At 33.4% G+C, this 19,366-nt stretch overlaps 1 protein-coding gene across 2 annotated transcripts in view; it reads left to right on the top strand.

The window, feature by feature from the left end:
- The window catches only part of LOC113110711 (filamin-B), a 65,248-nt gene that overhangs the window by 31,887 nt on the left and 13,995 nt on the right, over positions 1-19,366 (top strand). For both annotated transcript variants that reach the window (XM_026274862.1, XM_026274863.1), the window contains exons 5-20: positions 2,095-2,288; positions 3,314-3,476; positions 3,559-3,759; positions 7,854-7,991; positions 8,084-8,210; positions 11,885-12,021; positions 12,133-12,326; positions 13,054-13,167; positions 13,251-13,394; positions 14,582-14,705; positions 14,791-14,951; positions 15,731-15,821; positions 15,937-16,106; positions 16,230-16,347; positions 17,214-17,476; positions 17,551-18,148. In XM_026274862.1, the coding sequence (XP_026130647.1) occupies positions 2,095-2,288; positions 3,314-3,476; positions 3,559-3,759; positions 7,854-7,991; positions 8,084-8,210; positions 11,885-12,021; positions 12,133-12,326; positions 13,054-13,167; positions 13,251-13,394; positions 14,582-14,705; positions 14,791-14,951; positions 15,731-15,821; positions 15,937-16,106; positions 16,230-16,347; positions 17,214-17,476; positions 17,551-18,148 (2,937 nt within the window). The remainder of the gene's footprint in view (positions 1-2,094; positions 2,289-3,313; positions 3,477-3,558; positions 3,760-7,853; positions 7,992-8,083; positions 8,211-11,884; positions 12,022-12,132; positions 12,327-13,053; positions 13,168-13,250; positions 13,395-14,581; positions 14,706-14,790; positions 14,952-15,730; positions 15,822-15,936; positions 16,107-16,229; positions 16,348-17,213; positions 17,477-17,550; positions 18,149-19,366) is intronic.

Genomic DNA, 19,366 nt, shown 5'->3' on the forward strand with positions numbered 1-19,366 from the left:
CACCAGGTCTGTATTTATTGGATAAAAATGGAGGGAAAACAGTACAATTGTTACAATTTAAAAGAATGTTTTTTCCTGTTATAGTTTACTTTGAAATGTAATTTATTCCAGTGATCAAAGCCGAATTTTCAGCATCATTACTCCAGTCACGTGATCCTTCAGAAATCACTCTAATATGACAATTTGCTGCTCAGAAATGATTTATTATTATTATTATTATTATTATTATTATTATTATTATTATTAAACAGTTTTTGCTGATTAATGTTTTTGTGAAGATCAGGTTTATTTGTATAGAAAGGTCAAAAGAACAGAAAATTGAAAACTTTTGTAACATTTACTGTCAATTGATACATTTTATGTGTCCTAAAGAAGTATCACTATTTTTTTTTTTATTCTGCCTTTTTTATTCTCTATCACAGTTTTCACAAAAATATGAAGCAGCACAACTGTTTTCAACATTTATAATAATCAGAAATGTTTCGCAGCAAATCGGGATATTCTGAAGAATCATGAGACCACTGAATTTGCTGAAAATACAGCATTTATCATGAAAAATAAATTACATTTTAAAATATATTGCAACAACAAAAAGTTATTTTAAATTGTAATAATATTTCACAATTTTACAGTATTTTTAATCTAATTTAACTACACTTTCAAATAGTTTTTTGTCTGGTAGTGTAAGTACTGTGTGAACACTGTTATGCTCCGGACTGATGGATGGAGTGGAAATGTGCTTCGTACCTGCTGTAAATTTGACTAACGCTGTAAAACCGGTGGCTAATGAGTTTAAGAGTTATGATTCTCACACCAGACGTGACCTCGACACATTTTCTGTGAGCAGATTTATTCAAATAAACTACAAGCTTTCGGTTGCGGCGTCGTCAGTCTTGAGAAATCCTCACCTCTGCCATAAAATTTACGACAAATACTGAAAGTGTCACATTAGTGTTATTTTTCCATTAAGTGGTTATGTCCTGTCTGAAAGCACTACAAATAAAACCACGACACGGTCACCCTTGTTTCCTAAATCACACAGCACTGGAGTTTTCAGTGTTTGGAAATTACCTGTTTTATGAGTTCAGAGGGATCGTGTGTTTGCGGTTTTGTGTGGTTTGCCTCAAACTATAAACTAAAAGGAGTATTTTTAGATCATTACGTTTGTAGGTTTTATCCACCACTGTGGTTTTTATCCAGCATCTGACGAGATCTACGGTTTGTGTTTCTTTGCATGCATAAATTATGCAACGTTTACTGTGCACGAGTAGAGGATTCATGAATCAAATTCACATCATAAATTCATGTGCACTTTTTGTTGTTTCAGGCCTGAAAGACTATAAACGGGGAAAGTTTTGAATTTAAATGCAAACTAAATGTGAAACGTATTTAAAGTATTATTTATTACAATTTAAATACATTTTATTATTATTTATAAAAAATATTAATTTATTTAGAATTAATTTGCAATCAACCAATGAGGAAGCTTGTATAAATCAGATAATATTATATCCACCAATCATGATGCACACAGTAATTAAATACAATTTCCAAATCTGTGAATAAATAAAATGAAAATGCATTTATATTGATCAAAAACATTTATAGACCTTTATGTAAATATGCATGTACACATTGATTACATTGCTTATAATTATAAATTTAAATGGCTTAAAATGTTAAAATATTTTTAATGATGTTCTGTATGTTTTAAAGGTCATTAATGCAGCATTTAAAGGCGTCCAAATTGATTTATTGCTTAGATTCTGAATTTGTGTTGTTGTTGTTTTTTTCGTGCATTTATGAATGGGTTTTATATACTGTATTCTTATGTAATCAATAGCAGACATCTAAACATACAGCAGTGCAGTAAATCTTAATTTCACAGTGAGTGTTTTGTGAGTCTTCTGGAGATGTTAATGGCACAGTGTGAAGGAAAGGCTATCTTAGGACTGTTGAAGCATGTCATTTTTGTTCGGTTCCATTAAAAGTTGTGATTGGAACAGAAACGACTTCTCATTAGCTGAAATAAACATGTTTCATGATACACATATTTTCCAGAGTAAAGATCTGAATGATTTTCTTGTTCTCCAGGCATCGAGCCGACCGGGAACCGTGTGATGCGTCCGGCCGTGTTCACGGTGGACACCTTCAGCGCGGGTCAAGGCCAGGTCATGGTGTATGTTGAAGACCCAGAGGGGCGCAGAGAGGAGGTCAAACCTGTGCTCAACGAAGGCAAAAAGACCTTCAGCGTGACCTACATCCCTCAGGTCATCGGACCGCACAAGGTCAGTCTGCAGCAGTGCTCGACTCAAAGACAACATGCAAACGCCTCATGCTTTTCCAGGTCTTTGGGATTTACATTTTATTATTCATAAAAAAAATGTTCACGAAAAAACAATGTTCGCGAAGAAATTAATATTCTTTTTCAGAAAGAAGACATTAAGTTTCAAAAGTGACAGTAAAGTCATTTATAAAGTTACAGAACATTTCAGTTTCATAGAAAAGCTAACCTTTCTATTTATCAAACAAACCTTTCCATAATTCATCATTGTATTAAAGCATTAATGTGAAGTATTGTTTAAAATTGTAATGTTAAAAATGTTATATAATATATATATATATATATATATATATATATATATATATAAAATATTTTACACACACACACACGTGCATACATGAGTTTTAAGCATTTATGAAAATATAGAGGTTGATTAACAGTAATTTTATATATATATATACACTACAGAATACATATTTGTATGCATTAAATATAAAAAATTAATATTTTGTTACAAATATAAGTATTTAAAATGTAAAATAAACTTAAATTGGCATATTTAATATGTAAATAAAAATGTGATTTTTTTTTAATAAGATATTATAAAGATACTTTTATAAGATAATATAATTTGTACTTATTATATACATGTATATATTATAAATGGATAACAATCCAATATTTGTATTCGAAATAGAAGAATGAATTGTGGAAATGTATTTATTTCTTTAAAATTGCATTTATTCATGTGACATTTCCAAGTCTTAAAATCTCACTTTTAAATATGTCCACTGCCAAAGACATCAGGAACCGTTTTGGATGCATTGAAAGTGTTTTTTTATTTTTATTGTTATTTTAAATAATTAACGTCTTTTTCAGGCCTCCCTAGTTGTTATTATAGTCCTATAGGTGTGTGTTTATTTTTCATTAAGTTTATTAAGCATAAACACAGAAGCACACAGAACAGCTCTGTTTCCATGCATTATTCTGTGAAATAAAGGCTCCTGGTGTTTTATGATCACTCCACAGGTCACTGTGCTGTTCGCTGGACAGCAGATCCCAAAGAGCCCGTTTGAGGTGGATGTGGACAAAGCCCTGGGAGATGCCACTAAAGTCACGGCTAAAGGACCCGGACTGGAGCCGCTGGGCAACATCGCCAACAAACCCACCTTCTTCGACATCTACACCGCAGGTCTGAGCGTGCAAACTTGAATATGAGCTCACGTTCTTGATGAAAGCAAGCTTGAAGCCTCTGTGCTCTCGGTGTTAATCAGGTGCAGGAGTAGGGGATGTGACCGCCGTCATCAAAGACCCTCTGGGTAATAAAAACACTGTGGAGGCCATCATGGAAGACAAGGGCGAAAGCGTCTTCCGCTGCACCTACAAACCCATGCAGGCCGGCCCTCACACCATCAACATCACATTCGGAGGCATCGCCATCCCTAAGAGCCCCTTCACGGTCAACATCAGCCCAGGTACTACATGCAGTTACATGCATACATTACCCAGCATCCTCTTTCTGTGCTGAAAGTTGCTTCAATGTGCTGTCGGTGAAAGGAAATGGAATGGTTTATTAGTGCTTGGGTAAACAAGGCACTGTGCTCATAACTGTGAAGTGAATTAGCGATGTGTTATAGGGTCTCAGACGTGTGCATTGCCTCATGTGCTTGTAATTGCATGTAGTTATGAGATTCTGCAGGGCTTTTACACACGCTATAAAATGCATGTAAATGTAGCCGCAGTTCACCAGCGCGCTCGTTTGTGGCGTGTGTAATGCTGCCAGCTTTGTTAAATATGACCTGTCGCTCCATTATGGTCAGGCTTCATTTCCAGCCCTTTGTATTCATTTGATTGCTTTTAAGGCTCTCTCTCTCTCTCTCTCTCTCTCTCTCTCTCTCTCTCTCTCTCTCTCTCTCTCTCTCTCTCTCTCTCTCTCTCTCACTCACTCACTCACTCACTCACTCACTCACTCACTCACTCACTCACTCACTCACTCACTCACTCACTCACTCACTCACTCACTCACTCACTCACTCACTCACTCACTCACTCACTCACTCACTCACTCTCTCTCTCTCTCTCTCTCACTCACTCACTCACTCACTCACTCACTCACTCACACTCTCTCTCTCTCTCTCTCTCTCTCACTCACTCTCTCTCTCTCTCTCTCTCTCTCACACACGTAAATGAGCAAATATGATTACAAATATAAAGATTTGTAGTGATTACATTTGCACATTTATGTAATATGCAAATAAATATTTTATGTTTATACTGCATGTACTATACTTGTGTTATACATTTATATAAGGTGTATAATTTTTTTATATTTTATTATATACAAATAATAGTAAAATTACATTTATTTGAATGTTTTATGTATTAAACACATTTTATTAATTAACTATTTTATGGTATATTTGCCAGATTTATTCTCATATTAAATACATTTGTATTATATAATATTTCTATTTTTAGGTTTTATGTCTTGTTAGATGTCTCTTTGCAATCAGTGCTTGTGAATTCGACAGACAAGCTCACATTAAAATATATGGGGTAAATAAATGCACATTTTTTGCATTATTTTTTGTTTTTGATGTGTAAGGTAACAAAATAAATAAATTTTCGGTTTGCTTTTGGTTAGTCTTTTTCTAGTATCATTAAGATGATTTTGAATTAGTTTTTATTTAATTTTTTATATTTTTATGTTTTAGTAATTTTTTTTGTGTTTTTTAATATGTCTAGATATAGTTTTATTAATTTATGGTCATCTGTTTTATTAGTGCATCAAGTCACAATAAACGAAAATGAAAATTAGTATTTATTTATTTCCGTGCAGGTTTATTTTATTTAGAGCATCAAAAGTAAAACTGCTGTAATTTTTGTCGTGGACTAGGAATTCTGTGCGTCACTGAACGTTTTAAACCTTGTAAAACATTAAATACCTTTTCTTCGAAACAGCTTTTCCAAACGTGCATGATTCAGTTTAACAGAAGTTGACTTTAATTGAGTTTCCCGTGTAGTTAAACGTTATCACGCTGCTGATTTCACAGATTTGTTTTTACAATTTGTTGAATTTTACTGTTCAAAACCGAAAAACTGTTCAAAAAAATGCTTGTTTTTTAACGGCCGGGAGCTTTATTATTCCCCTGGGATTGTGGTGGGCAGGTCTGGAAGAGCGTGAGCTCGGGAAATCATCCACATGTCCCGTAAACCCAAACCAGACCCACAGGAGAATAGCAGGAAGATAGTTTGACTTTTACAGCACAAGATGTAATTTCAGGACATTTCACAAGCGAATTAAAGAGCTTTATACATCCGTTATGAGCTTTAAAAATAACACTCGAAACTGGGCAGAGTTGGAATGGGGCTCCTGATATTTCCCAATTTTAAAAACTCTGCTACGAATAGAAATGGGAGAGGCTGGGAATAGAATTAAGTTGATTTAAAGTGCATTGAAGGAGATGCATGTATGAAACGGAGCAGTTCCTCCGAAGGTTTGTTCTCCTCCCAGGGTGTATTTTTAGAGTTGGGGGTTGATGTGAGTCAGACGTTACGCTGGTGAATGAAGCTCTGTGTCTCGGTGGCACTCGTCTGCCCCGTCCCGTCCCGTCCCGCCCCAGCTCCCACATCTGAACCTAATGAGAGAGAGCAGACCTCATCCAGTCTCTCTGTCAGAGATGCTGTTACTCTGAATGTGGCTTTTGGGTCGGCTCTCTGTGGGCTCTGGAAACATTACAGGACTCCGTACTGTATAATGGAAGGGTAATGCTCGGGTGTTTAATTGTACGTCTGCTCTTACGCCGAGGGATTTTTAATTTAATTCACAGGCTGCGCAGACGCTTGAGGGAGGAGTTTTGGATGATTGAAGCTCATTATACTGTGATGCATTTAGAATTCATGATTCTGATTGGCTGACAGATGACGGATGTTATTTAACTGCATTCTTCAATTGTCTGTGCTAATAGATGTAAATTTTTTATTTTTAATTGTCTAGAAGCTTAATGTATAGTAAAGCAAGGTTTCAATTTCTAAAATTAAAATGTATTTATGTGCATGTATATAAAAAACTGTGTATATAATAAATATTACATATGCAAATAAATATTTATTATGCAAGTATAAAGAGTGAAGTAACTAGTTACATGTAACTAAAATTACAATATAAATGTAATTTGTAATTAGGAAAAAGGAAAAAAATGTATAATAAATTTAGTTACTTTAGAAAATGTGTATTATAATTATTATTATTATTTTTTATTTTTTTTTTTTAAGATGAAATTTTTTTTCGAAGCCATTGTTGGATGCCAGTGCTTCCTGTCATAACTATGCAAAGATTTGATTTCAAAACCCGTATCATGGTTATGGTTTCAAATCTGTAATTGACCGCACGATTATCTCAAAGTAAAAGAGGTGCTAAAGTCTGATTGTGTAGTGGCTGTGCTTTAAAATTCAATTATTATAATCTTATTACAAGGGATAAAAGTTTTGGAAAGTGCTAGTAATCAGTGTTGAGTTCTGGAAGGTTAACCCTCCCTGCTTTACATGATTGAAAACATTTGAAATTTTGAAAAGTTAGATTACTTTAATAAAGTAATTGAAATAGCTGCACTACTTATTACCTTTGCTATTATATGCACTATTTTAAAGGTATAAAACATTTTTTTTACAATTCACTTAATTTGCAAATACGTATTTTTTACGTGCTATGCTATCCTAATATGTATTTGTATTTAAATATATACTGTAATATATTAATTGCAAATATAAATATTAAAAGGAAAAAATAAGATTTGCATATTTAATGCTTATCATTTTTCTTTTTTATATTATATGTACTATTCTGCATTCATATTGCATACAGTTTTATTATAAATATATGACAATATAATATTTTTACTATCAATATATTAGTTTAGTAAAATATTTATGTGCATATTTTGTTTCTTCTCTTCTTTTATGGTCCATGTACTGCATTCTCATATACATTTGCATACTTTTACAGTATATAAAAGCCTAATTTGTAATTAAAATATAAAATCAATAGTAAAGTGAAAGTAATAATTTTTTAAATATGAAGATAATTGTATTCCTTTTTTTAGTATATTTACAATATTCTATACTGATTATAAATATCTCAAATATATTATTTTATTAAAAATTGAATAAAAAATATTTAATGTATAGAAACATATAGTAAAATTAAATGTTATTTGCATATTTATTTAGTGAAAATATTTTATAATCTCATTTATAGATTTTAAATGTTTTTGCACATTTAATAAAATGTTTATCGGAGTGTCTCACTTTTAATGCACACCGGCAAAATTTGTATGTACTGTACTGGTTTAGTAAGTTTTATTTATTTTTTTATTCATTTTTCACATTTTCATCATATGTAAAAATTATTTTAGTTTCTTTTCTTTTTTATTTATTTGTACTTTAACTTGTATTTTGCATGACTCGATTTTTCCCCAAGAAGATGGGCCTCGGACATTAAAACATGTTCAGCTAGTGCTTGCACCAGTGATTGTCATTAGCCGTCATTAATCAGCATCTTGTGTTTCAGCGTCTGTTCCCGGAGCGTGTCGAGCCAGCGGTCGAGGTCTGCAGCCCAGAGGGGTGAGAGCACATCAGCTGGCTGATTTTAAGGTGGACACCCGTAACGCCGGCAGTGGAGATCTGAAGGTCACTGTTAAAGGACCCAGTGAGTGAACAGATACACATCAGTCTCCATCATCAGCTCTCTATCTCTATATCTCTGTGGAGTCGGACTGTCATGAGTTTCCTGTCTTGCAGAAGGTCTCGAGGAGCCTGTGAAACAGAAGGATGCTTCAGAGGGGGTTTACTCGTATGAATACTGTCCACAAACACCTGGCAAATACACCGTCAGCATCACCTGGGCCGGACAGCACATTCCCAAGAGGTACCGGTCACCCCTTTCATTAAAACTGGCGCAGCTTTCACCTTCACACATCACTTCATTGTGCTCGGAGTGAAACCTGTTGTTGTGGTGCTACCAGTCATAACTTACTGTTGAAACATTATTGTTTGTTTGTTTGTTTATTTTGTTTTAGGTAAATCTGCATAGATTGAGGTTCAAGTTCAATATAAATAATAATTATCATTTTTATATGTATATATATATATATATATATATATATATATATATATATATATATATATATATATATATATATATATATATATATGTATATATGTGTATATGTATATATGTGTATATGTATATATGTGTATATGTATATATGTATATATGTATATTATATTTATATATTTATGTCACTATTAACTGGTTGCATATAAAAAAAATTCTGAAATTAAAAATGTTTTTTTTTATTTTTATAAAATCTGCATATCTTAAGTGGATGCTACAGATTGCACATAATGTTTAAACAATTTGCATTGCATTAAGTAAAGGATTTTTTATAATTATCATTATTCTCAATACATTCTTATTATGGTAATTTTTATTTTAAATGTTTTTTTTTTTTTTGCATTTAATCTACAGTAGGTACTACAGTCATTATTTAAATATTTAATAGAACTATATAATTCTTTTTACTCTGAAAGGGTTCTCATTATTGTAATTTTTAATTTAAAACTATTTTGTTTTATTAATAAATCTGCATAGGCTGAATTGATAAATCAAATATATTAACAATATTTTATGGAAATAATATCATATTTTCTTCACAGTTAAATGCATACAGGGTTGTAAAATAGGCTTGGTTTATATAATTGAATATATATATTTTTAAGTGATTTGTTATAGTGCTACCAGTGCTGGTGTGAATGTGGAAACAGAGCGACTCCAGATGTGCTGAGTGTTATTCACATCTGCCAACCGGATAAATCTGATCATGAGTGTTTGGGTCTGAAGGCACAGGAGTATATAAACACACGAGGTTGGGGTGAACGTGTGTGTTTGGTCTGAATCAGAACAGACTGTTATAGATGATCTGGATTCAAATCAAGACCCGATTTATTGTTCAGATTGTCATTAAGGATCATCAGGGAATTGTTTGTTCGTGTGAAAGGGTTTAATGTTCAGTGTGAGGTAAGACTGTGTGACCGAGTTTAAACTACATGACCGTCCATGTGTCCAATATTTGATTCACTGGATTACAGAGGATATTATATTTATAGCGTGTTGTTATTGTTAACTATTAAAATCTTTTTATTAATAGGAATAATGCTGAACTAAAATAAGTATATAAAAGTAAATAATAGATGGAAAGCAAACTTAAAACAAGAAATAAAAAGTAAAACTAAATATAAATATTTTTTTAAAAAAACTTTAACTAAAATAAAATATGATTGGGTTGAGGAACAAAATTACTAAAACTGAAATAATTATAAATTAGAAATATTAAACTGAATAAAATGTGTAAACATTTACTAAAAGGAATAAATAGAATTAAATTACATTTATATTAAATTTAAATAAATAGAAAGTTTAATAAACTAACAAAATATGTATGCATTATGAAAAAATAGTGCTAAAATTACTAAAACCATAATATATTAAAATAGAATAAATATAATAGAAACACAAAAACGATTAAAATAAAGTATTAGATGGAAAAATAAACTTAAAATTAAAAGAATAATTTGCAGTACTAAAAATACTAAAACGTTAATTTTTAATGAATGTAAATTAAATTTAAATAAACGTATTTAATACTAATAAAATTAAAAATATCTAAGTATTAGATGAAAATCAAGTTTAAGTTAAGATTGGAGTAGTAAAATTGAAAAACTGAAATAAGTATAAATGAAAGCTAAATAGAAATGTAAAAAAAAAAGTATTAGATGAAAAGACTTGAGTCGGAGTACCAAAATTAATTAAACTGAAATAAAGCTAAATCAAAATAGTAATTAATACTATAATAGTCTAGTATATAAACCTGAAATAACACTGGTGCATGACACATAAAACATACCTGGTTTGAATTTCCAGTAAAAACAAATCTACGCTGATCTATCACAGCATGAAGGATTTTATTATTGTAATTGTAGATGAGGTTTTGCTCCTGATATGTAGGTCGTGTGCACTGCCAAGCAGACTCATTAGTGTGCGACTGGAGGAAAGCAGCATGACGACATGCGCTTCTGCAGAAACATGCTGCTTTGTGTTAGAAATGCCAGAAACGCCTTTTTTTAGGTGTTTTTCGCATTTGGTGGAGGTTTTATAAGATGTCGAGGTGTGTGGCCTTTCTGGTGATCACATGCATGGCGGATCGGCCAATCAGATCGCTGGACTGCTGGAGCCGTAATGGCTGAGTGAAGGAGACGGACTGCATTGAAGACAATCGGCCTGCTGTTCACCTGGACGTCAGCCTCACACACACACACACACACACAGAGCCGTGACCTCTATTAAAGTGAAATATTCTCCCCGCTGTGTTTCTTCTGTTAACACAAACTCTCTCTGATGGGAGGTTTCCGCTGACGTAGAGTCCGGTGTGTGTTTGTGTTGGACATGGGACTCTCTCACTAACTAGAGACATGACATCAGCGCTGTTTGAGCCGCTGAAGCCGTCCGGTTAACACACGTTCGGTGTGAAGCTGTGCACTTAAATATTAAAATGTCATTATTTGTCAAATAATCTATGCTGACCTTCATAGGATTTTATCTGGTCTTATTTCACCTCAAATTAAGAAGAGAACATGAAAAACACACTTTGCATAAAGATTTTCGGTAACTTCACATTATTTGCATGACAATTAAACATACTTTACCCAAAAAATATTATTATTATGCATTATGAATTATTTTTATCATTTATTAATTTTATTATTGATAAATTTTCTTACGGTTTATATTATTTAATTTCAACATTTTTATATTTTTTTGTTAATCTGTATAGATTAAATTGGGTACTACACATTGCCGCAATTTAAATTAATAATAGCATTTTTTTTTCAATCTTTTTTCATTCCTGTAATTGATTTCATTTAATTGTTTAATATAAAAAAAAAATTATTTGTACTTTTTTTTTTTTTTTTTAATTGGCATAGACTGCATTGCCACATTTTAAATGATTAAAAATTGTATTTCATTAATTATGGAAAAAATATACTCAAGTTTATAGAAATAAATTCATAGAATTTAGCATTTAATTTTTTAATTATTATTTTTAATTCTTTATCTAATTATAATTTTTTTTTTTTTTTACATTTTTGTTAATAAATGCTATTTTGTAATTGTTATTTGTACATATCATTTTGTATTATTTAAAACCATACAGATTGCACTTCAATTTAAATAATAAAAAAATAAGTTATTTAATAAAAAAAAAAAAAAAAAATATATATATATATATATATATATATATATATATATATATATATATATATATATATATATATATATATATAATTTCTTTTTTTTTTTTTTTTTTTATCACTTTTTATTCACAAATAGTGGTCCTCAAATTGGCTTATTTTTTGTTATACAAAATATAAAATATTTTAAATATTTTAGATATTATTTTAATATTTTAGAATTAAATATGAACTAGATGTGAATTTGTACTGTACATTCATCTGGAATAATGTTTGTTGTCTTGTGTTCAGTCCCTTCGAGGTTCAGGTGGGCCCTGAGGCCGGACCGCAGAAGATCCGAGCGTGGGGTCCGGGTCTGGAGGGAGGCGTTGTGGGGAAATCTGCAGACTTTGTGGCTGAATCCATCGGGACTGATGTTGGAGTCCTCGGTGAGATCACGGTCTCCTCTGATCAGACACAGGGCACAGTTTATCACACAGCAGTCACAGTTAGATCAGGATCCACAGCAGCTTTTCTCATCCGTTCCTTCCCTGCTGTAGGCTTCGCCATCGAGGGTCCGTCTCAGGCCCGGATCGAGTGTGAGGATCAGAACGACGGCTCGTGTAACGTGAGGTACTGGCCCACCGAATCGGGTGAATACGCAGTCCATGTGATGTGTGATGATGAAGACATCGAGGACAGTCCCTTCATGGCCTTCATCGTCCCGGATAACAAAGCCAACAATCCTAACCAGGTGCATGAAAATATACATCATGTGTGAAAGAAATCACCTTAGTTTCATCTCAGTTCTCCTCAAAATTCTTATTTTAATTGTGTCTAAGGATATTTTTTTTTTATTTTGTTTTTTTTTTATTATATACAAAATTTTACTTAAAAAAAAAAAAATTGCATTAAAAAAGATCAGTAATGATATAAACTGTTATATATATTATGACTTATTAACAGTTAATTTAATGCAAAACATTTATTTTTGAAAAATGTCTTAAAATTAAGTTTCTTATTACTGTAATTAGTTTATGCAAGCGTTTAATTAAAATGTTTAAACACAATTTTTGATTTTTGATTTTTAAATCTAGATTGCATTTCCACAGTTTAAAATCAAATATTTAAGTTGCAGCAATGTGTAGTAACCACTTAAAACAATTAAAAAAAAAAAAAATGTAATTAATAAAAAATTAAATAAGAATGTCAATGTTTACCTGTTCTAAAATAAAATATGTAAATTGTGACAATGTGTAGTACTTACAGTTAATATATTGCTTTCTTCGTTTTGTCTCAAAAGTAGCATCATTGCTTAAAGAGTATTTCTATTACTACAAAAGAACAAACATCCTATTGCAACAGAACAAAGACAATTAAAATAATTAAAATGCATTTAAAAAATACAAATTATTGTATTATTTTTGCAAAAAGCACTGGGTTATTAGATGCGTCTGTTTTCAACACGTGTTCGTTTGCAGGTCAGGGCTTATGGACCAGGACTGGAGAAGTCTGGCTGTATCATAAACAAACCTGCAGAGTTCACCGTCGAGGCCAAAGACGCCGGAAACGGGCCGCTGAGAATCATCGCACAGGTTCGGCACTAAGAAATATGAGCGACACAAACCAAGCTGGACTGAACTCACTCATGTTGCATTCCACTTCATTTGTTTCCCAGGATGCAGATGGGGTCCCCATCGATGTGAAGGTGAAGAGCAAAGGGGATAACGTATATTCCTGCTCGTACACACCGAGCGCGGCCGTCAAACACACGCTGGCCGTGACCTGGGGAGGCGTCAGTGTTCCCAACAGCCCCTTCAGGGTAAGAGAGATGGAGGGCAGAACCATATCACTTCAGCTGTCAGCACTAACACACTAACTACAGCTGATGCTCCTAACACTTCAACAGCCAAATATAAACCACTCGTACTCATGCACCGCTGCTATACGCTCCGATAACTTCAGCTGTGCTGATTTGGCTTCAGTGAAAGAAAAGAAGTGCACATTGTTTAGTTGATTAATTTCTAATTGCATTGCATGTTTTTTTTCTAATTTGCTGCATAATCACTTTTTTTTTTTTTTATCCAGAACTCTCATCATGCAGTTTGCATATCATGCAGCAATTTAATGCATGTTATTTTCTGATTTATTTCTAACTAAGAGAATTATCTATCATTGCTTAGAGTATCATTACTTAGTCTGTGCAATGCACAAATGCATTTCAGTTTGTTTGTAACATTACGTGATTTTTTTAATTTTTTTTTAATGAGTTTTGCACATTGTAAAATTGTATTAAATCGTAATATTACATACTGACTTCTTTTACTGTGAAATGGTCATTTGTGGTGTTTGCAAACCAGAGTTGCTTTTTACAGAAGTTAGCGTTTTCTTTTGTTTGTTTTTTTCAAACTTGATCAAATATTTATTATTGAACTAACTTATTTATATTCACTAATGCAGAATGAAGGACAAAAAATAAGCTTGACTGAATTAATATGAGTTTTTTTTTTTTAAATGCACAAGTGAATTGAAGCATTATACCAGTATGACTAAACATTCGCTCATACTTCACTGTATTCATGCCTCTGTGCTCCTTAGAGATCACTTCACAAAACAAACTCACTGCGCAGTTTGTGACTTGCTTTCTCTTGACTGATCATGCAAACATTTCACAACTGAGAGCTAACATGTTTATATTTACAGAAAGTATATTTACTTTTCATGCAATAAGTGTTTGATCTAAAAATGGTGCATTCAATAAATTCTAATACTAAGCGTTTTAGTGTTTGTGTGATTTGAGTTCATGTTTATTTGCATGTTCCTTGTAATCTTGGATAAATAACTTGTTTGTAAATGCTTCAAATGATACTTTCTGCACCCTAGAAGCACATCGGATGTTTTTAGACTTGCTTTGCATTGATTAGGATTCTCACAGAATGTGTAATGTAGTCTGTAAGCAGTGTGTTTTCATTACTTGTCATTAACATGCAGGAGGTTTTATTCCTGTAGGTGAATGTGGGAAAGGGAAGCCACCCTCACAAAGTCAAGGTGTTTGGTCCAGGAGTGGAGCGAAGCGGACTGAAGGCTCACGAACCGACGCACTTCACCGTGGACTGCACTGAAGCTGGAGAAGGTAATGCACGTTTACTGCATTCACTAAATTCAGTGCTATTTCATGCATGTTACACACGGTGTGTCCTGTGTTGGTGGTTTTTCAGGTGACGTCAGTGTGGGAATCAAGTGTGACGCTAATGTTATCAGCGATGTGGAAGAGGATGTTGATTTTGACATCATTCCCAATGCCAATGACACCATCACTGTCAAATACATTCCTCCTGGAGCGGGACGCCTCACCATCAAAGTGCTTTTTACTGATCAAGTGAGTGACGGTCATAGGGATATGTAGAAAACATGATTATTTCTCAGGCTTTGGAAATAGGGTATTTTTTTTTTTTGTGCATTCCATGTTAAAGTATGATAAGTGATATTATTTAATCTTTTTTTAAATTTAATTTTGTTAATATTTATCTAATACTCATTTATTTAAAAAATGTTTTAGAAAACAATTTTAAGATTATTTGTTTTTATTTAAATGCATGATACGATTGGATGGAAAGAACAGTTGTTATAATTATATTTTATTTATTTGTTTGTTTTATTTTATTTAAAATTTGCCATCCAGGTGGATAAAACACATTGTCAAAATCTTTTTTTATTTTATTATTATTATTATTATTTGAAGATATTTATTTTAATGAATTCAAAACTATTAAAAAAAGTTGTCGTCAAATTAATTAATTTAAATCCTTTATTTTAATTCAAAATCAGGTCAATAATCTATTTATTTGTTTGTTTATTTTAAAGCAACTTATTTTTATTCAAAATCCAGGCCAACTGGAAAATTGTATGTCATAGTTTTATTTATAAAAAAATTAAGCCATTTATTTATTTTAATTTTAAAGAAAAATCCAAGTCAATTGAAAAATTGTGTTGTAGTTTTTATTTTTCATTTATTTAGCTTCTGATATTTTATTCATATTTTATTGCAAGATCCAAAATGATGACCCTGAAAATATTATTTATTCATTTTAATCCAAGAAAATATGGTTTGGGAATCTGTCCAAGTATGGCGTGTTCATTGTAAACGATCCGTTTCAGGAAATCCCGGTCAGTCCGTTCCGTGTTAAAGTGGATCCCTCACATGACGCCTCCAAAGTGAAAGCAGAGGGACCAGGACTCGCCCGAGCAGGTGTTTTGTCTTGTTTAATGATAAATGGTTTGCCCTTATCAAGATTCTGGGTTTAATTTGATGACGCTTGAGTCTCTCTGTTCATTTTTCCCATGCTGTATCTTTGTACCATCAGGTGTGGAGAGTGGAAAACCAACACACTTCACTGTTTACGTCAAAGGAGCGGGCAAAGCTCCTCTGGACGTGCAGTTTTCTGGACCGAATAAAGGACAGCCCGTTCAAGACTTTGAGATCATTGACAACCATGACTATTCCCACACTGTCAAATACACACCGGTCCAGCAGGTAAGGATCTGTAATGGAGTAACACCCATTTAAATTCAGTTCAAGGATTTTAAATCAGTGAAAGGGATATCTTTCAGTATGTATCTTCTGGCATCCTCATTCTGCTTCTCTGTACCAATTCAGGGAGAGATGGTGATAACGGTGACCTACGGTGGAGACCCTATTTCTAAAAGCCCTTTCGCCGTTGGTGTGGCGCCTCCGCTGGACCTTAGCAAGATCCAAGTGGAAGGCCTGGAAAACCGTATGTCATTTAAAAAATGTTTATAATTATTAATTATTTCATTCTATGTACATTTTAATTCAAGTTTGAGTGGATGGCCTGGTAAATGTTGTATTTAGTTTATTAATTTTAGACAATCTTATGCGTATTTATTTATTAAGCAATTTATTTATTGAGAATAGCTTGTTTTGTTTTATGCAATCTTATGTTATTTATTTAATACATATTCACATATTACTCCAAGGTCCCCCTGCGTGACTTGGAAAGCAGTGTTTTTAAAGTAATATTTATGTTTAATAATATCTCAATTTTAATCCAAGTTTCAATGGATGGCTTGGAAAATTGTGTGCATTTGTTTATTTTAAAATTATTTATTTATTTTTGTTTTGGATAATCCTATGTTTTTTAATTATTAGATGGTCTGTTATTTTATGTAGTTCTGTGTTATTTTATTTGTTTAAAATATTTATATGATTTTTATATTTAATAATAAATATGAAATGTTAATGGCAGGTTTTACTGGATTACCTGGAAAGTATCTTTGTTTTTTTTAAACCAAAAATCAAAGTGTATGGTTTGGAAAACTTACGCATGCATGCATGCATACAAACAAACAAACATTTATTTAATTGTTTTCAATTAATTTTTTATCTAATTATTTAATTTTAGGTAGTCATGTAGTAATTTTTTTCATAAGTTGATTTATTTATTTTTTTCTATTACATTTTAATTCGTTTTATTCAACAATAAACAGAAGTTAATGTAATTTTATTTTAAGGTTGCTTAAAAATAAGTAGTTAATTTATTTTAATTATTTTTAATTTTCTTTATTTATTTTTAATAACGAATAAATAAATATCAAAACCCCATGTAATGTTTTATTCCAGGTGTGCAAGTGGACGAGGATCAAGAGTTTGCCATTGGTACAAGAGGAGCAGGTGGACAGGGCAAACTTGAAGTCAAGATGACCAGCCCCTCAGGGAAGTCCGTTCCCTGTGTGGTAGAGCCCCAATCAGGTAAAGGAGCCAGTCTAGTGAAGTACATCCCCAAAGAGGAGGGCATTTACACGGTGGAGGTCGTCTACGATGGCAATCCCGTGCCAGGAAGCCCTTTCTCAGTTGAAGCCATGCTGCCTCCTGATCCCAGCAAGGTATGTTGAAGCAAAACTGATTAGACTTCATCTAGAAGAGAAGAGATCGTAACTTATTGGTTCTGTCTGTGCAGGTCAAAGCGTTCGGTCCAGGACTGAAAGGTGGTCTTGTAGCAAGTCCAGCTGAGTTTACCATTGACACCAAGGGCGCTGGAACCGGTGGACTCGGTCTAACCGTCGAGGGTCCCACCGAAGCCAAAATCGAGTGCTCTGACAACGGCGATTGCACCTGCTCTGTGTCGTACCTCCCGACCGAACCCGGAGAGTATCTAGTCAACATTCTCTTCGAGGACGTCCATATTCCCGGCTCGCCCTTCCACGCAGACATCCAATACCCGTTCGATCCCACCAAAGTGGTGGCGTCCGGCTCCGGGCTGAAACGAGGCAAAGTAGGAGAGGTCAGCGTGCTGAACGTCGACTGCACCAAAGCTGGACCGGGCCAGTTGACGCTGGAGGCCGAGCCTGACTCTGGAGCCAAAGCCAAGACTGAAGTCCTGGACAACAAGGACGGGACTTACACGGTCACCTACGTCCCGCTGACGGCCGGTATGTACACGCTGCTGCTGAAGTACGGAGGGAAGACGGTTCCCAACTTCCCCGCCAAAGTGAGCGTGGATCCGGCTGTCGATACGAGCAAAGTGAAGGTGTTTGGACCAGGAGTTGCAGGAGAAGGTATTGACATAAACATCCAGATAAAACACCATTTACTGTTCACTTTTAACCACTGGTATTGTTCATTTGAGAGTCACACTTGTGTTGTTCATAGTCAAAACTGACTGTGAAATGAATATGTAAAATATATGTAAAAATAAAGAAAATGTCAGGGTGTAGCCATTAGATGCCTGTTTATTCATATTTATATTCAGAGCAGTGTTTTCAGGCATAATTCCTTGGCTTTTGTCATCCCTTCGCTGTTGTGATCTTTTTCTGCATTGTGGGGGATTTAAAGTTTGTAAACACAAAAACATCTGTATTTTCATATTTTTTGCTTATTTCCCATTCATTTCATGTGGCGGTCATTTCTGACCATAAACAACACAAGTGTGACTATTTTTTATTACCATTTAGCTTTTTCGAATTAAGTCTGTAATTCCAATGAAGTAGAAAATTGTGACCCGTCACGGAAACCAGTGACAAGTCGGCAGCACAACTTTCGAGCAACATGATAAAGACGCGGGGGTTTTTTTTAAAAATTGGTGATTTTCGTTTTTTGGCAGAATCTAGTTGAGATCACAAAAAAGCCTCTCCGTGTTTGAGATAGCATTATTGGTGTAATATCGACGCACAGTGCAAACTTTGAAGATGGTTACTTATTTCATTGAAGGCAACGAGATCTGCAAGAATACTTTTCTGTTTCTTATGGGGTGAGTTTCCATAAACATCAAAGTTTGTCGTTTTGTGTTCATTCTAAGAACCCATACACATTATCTCATGTTAGTCCATGTTTAGACCTTACGTTAGTTACTTGCATTTACGCGTTACGTTAAGTGTTTCCCGCTTGAGGTAATTTTTTGTTGTACGTTGGCACGGTGTTCACGCATGCACAAAACTACTACGGTACCTCAGCATTTCACAGACGCACTGTGAAATGACTGGTTACGTGAGCCTAAGGTCTTTTCAATAAAATCCATGCAAAAGTTAATATCAGATCATTTTAGAATACAGTATAGGATGTACCGAATATTCTTTAGTTTTATGCAAAACAGAAATATGACGAATAGAATATCAGACCTCTGTCATATGGCCAAAAATAAATGCAAAAAAAAAAAAACTTTTTGCATAGTTGTCTTTGACACATGAAAACTGTAACAATGCATTTTACAAGGTAACACGATGTAACCTTGCTCTCACTCGAAATGTGTCCCCATATTAAGTCCTTGAATTTTAGTT

The sequence above is a fragment of the Carassius auratus genome, chromosome 11, assembly GCF_003368295.1.
Source record: "Carassius auratus strain Wakin chromosome 11, ASM336829v1, whole genome shotgun sequence".
Lineage (NCBI taxonomy): Eukaryota > Metazoa > Chordata > Actinopteri > Cypriniformes > Cyprinidae > Carassius > Carassius auratus.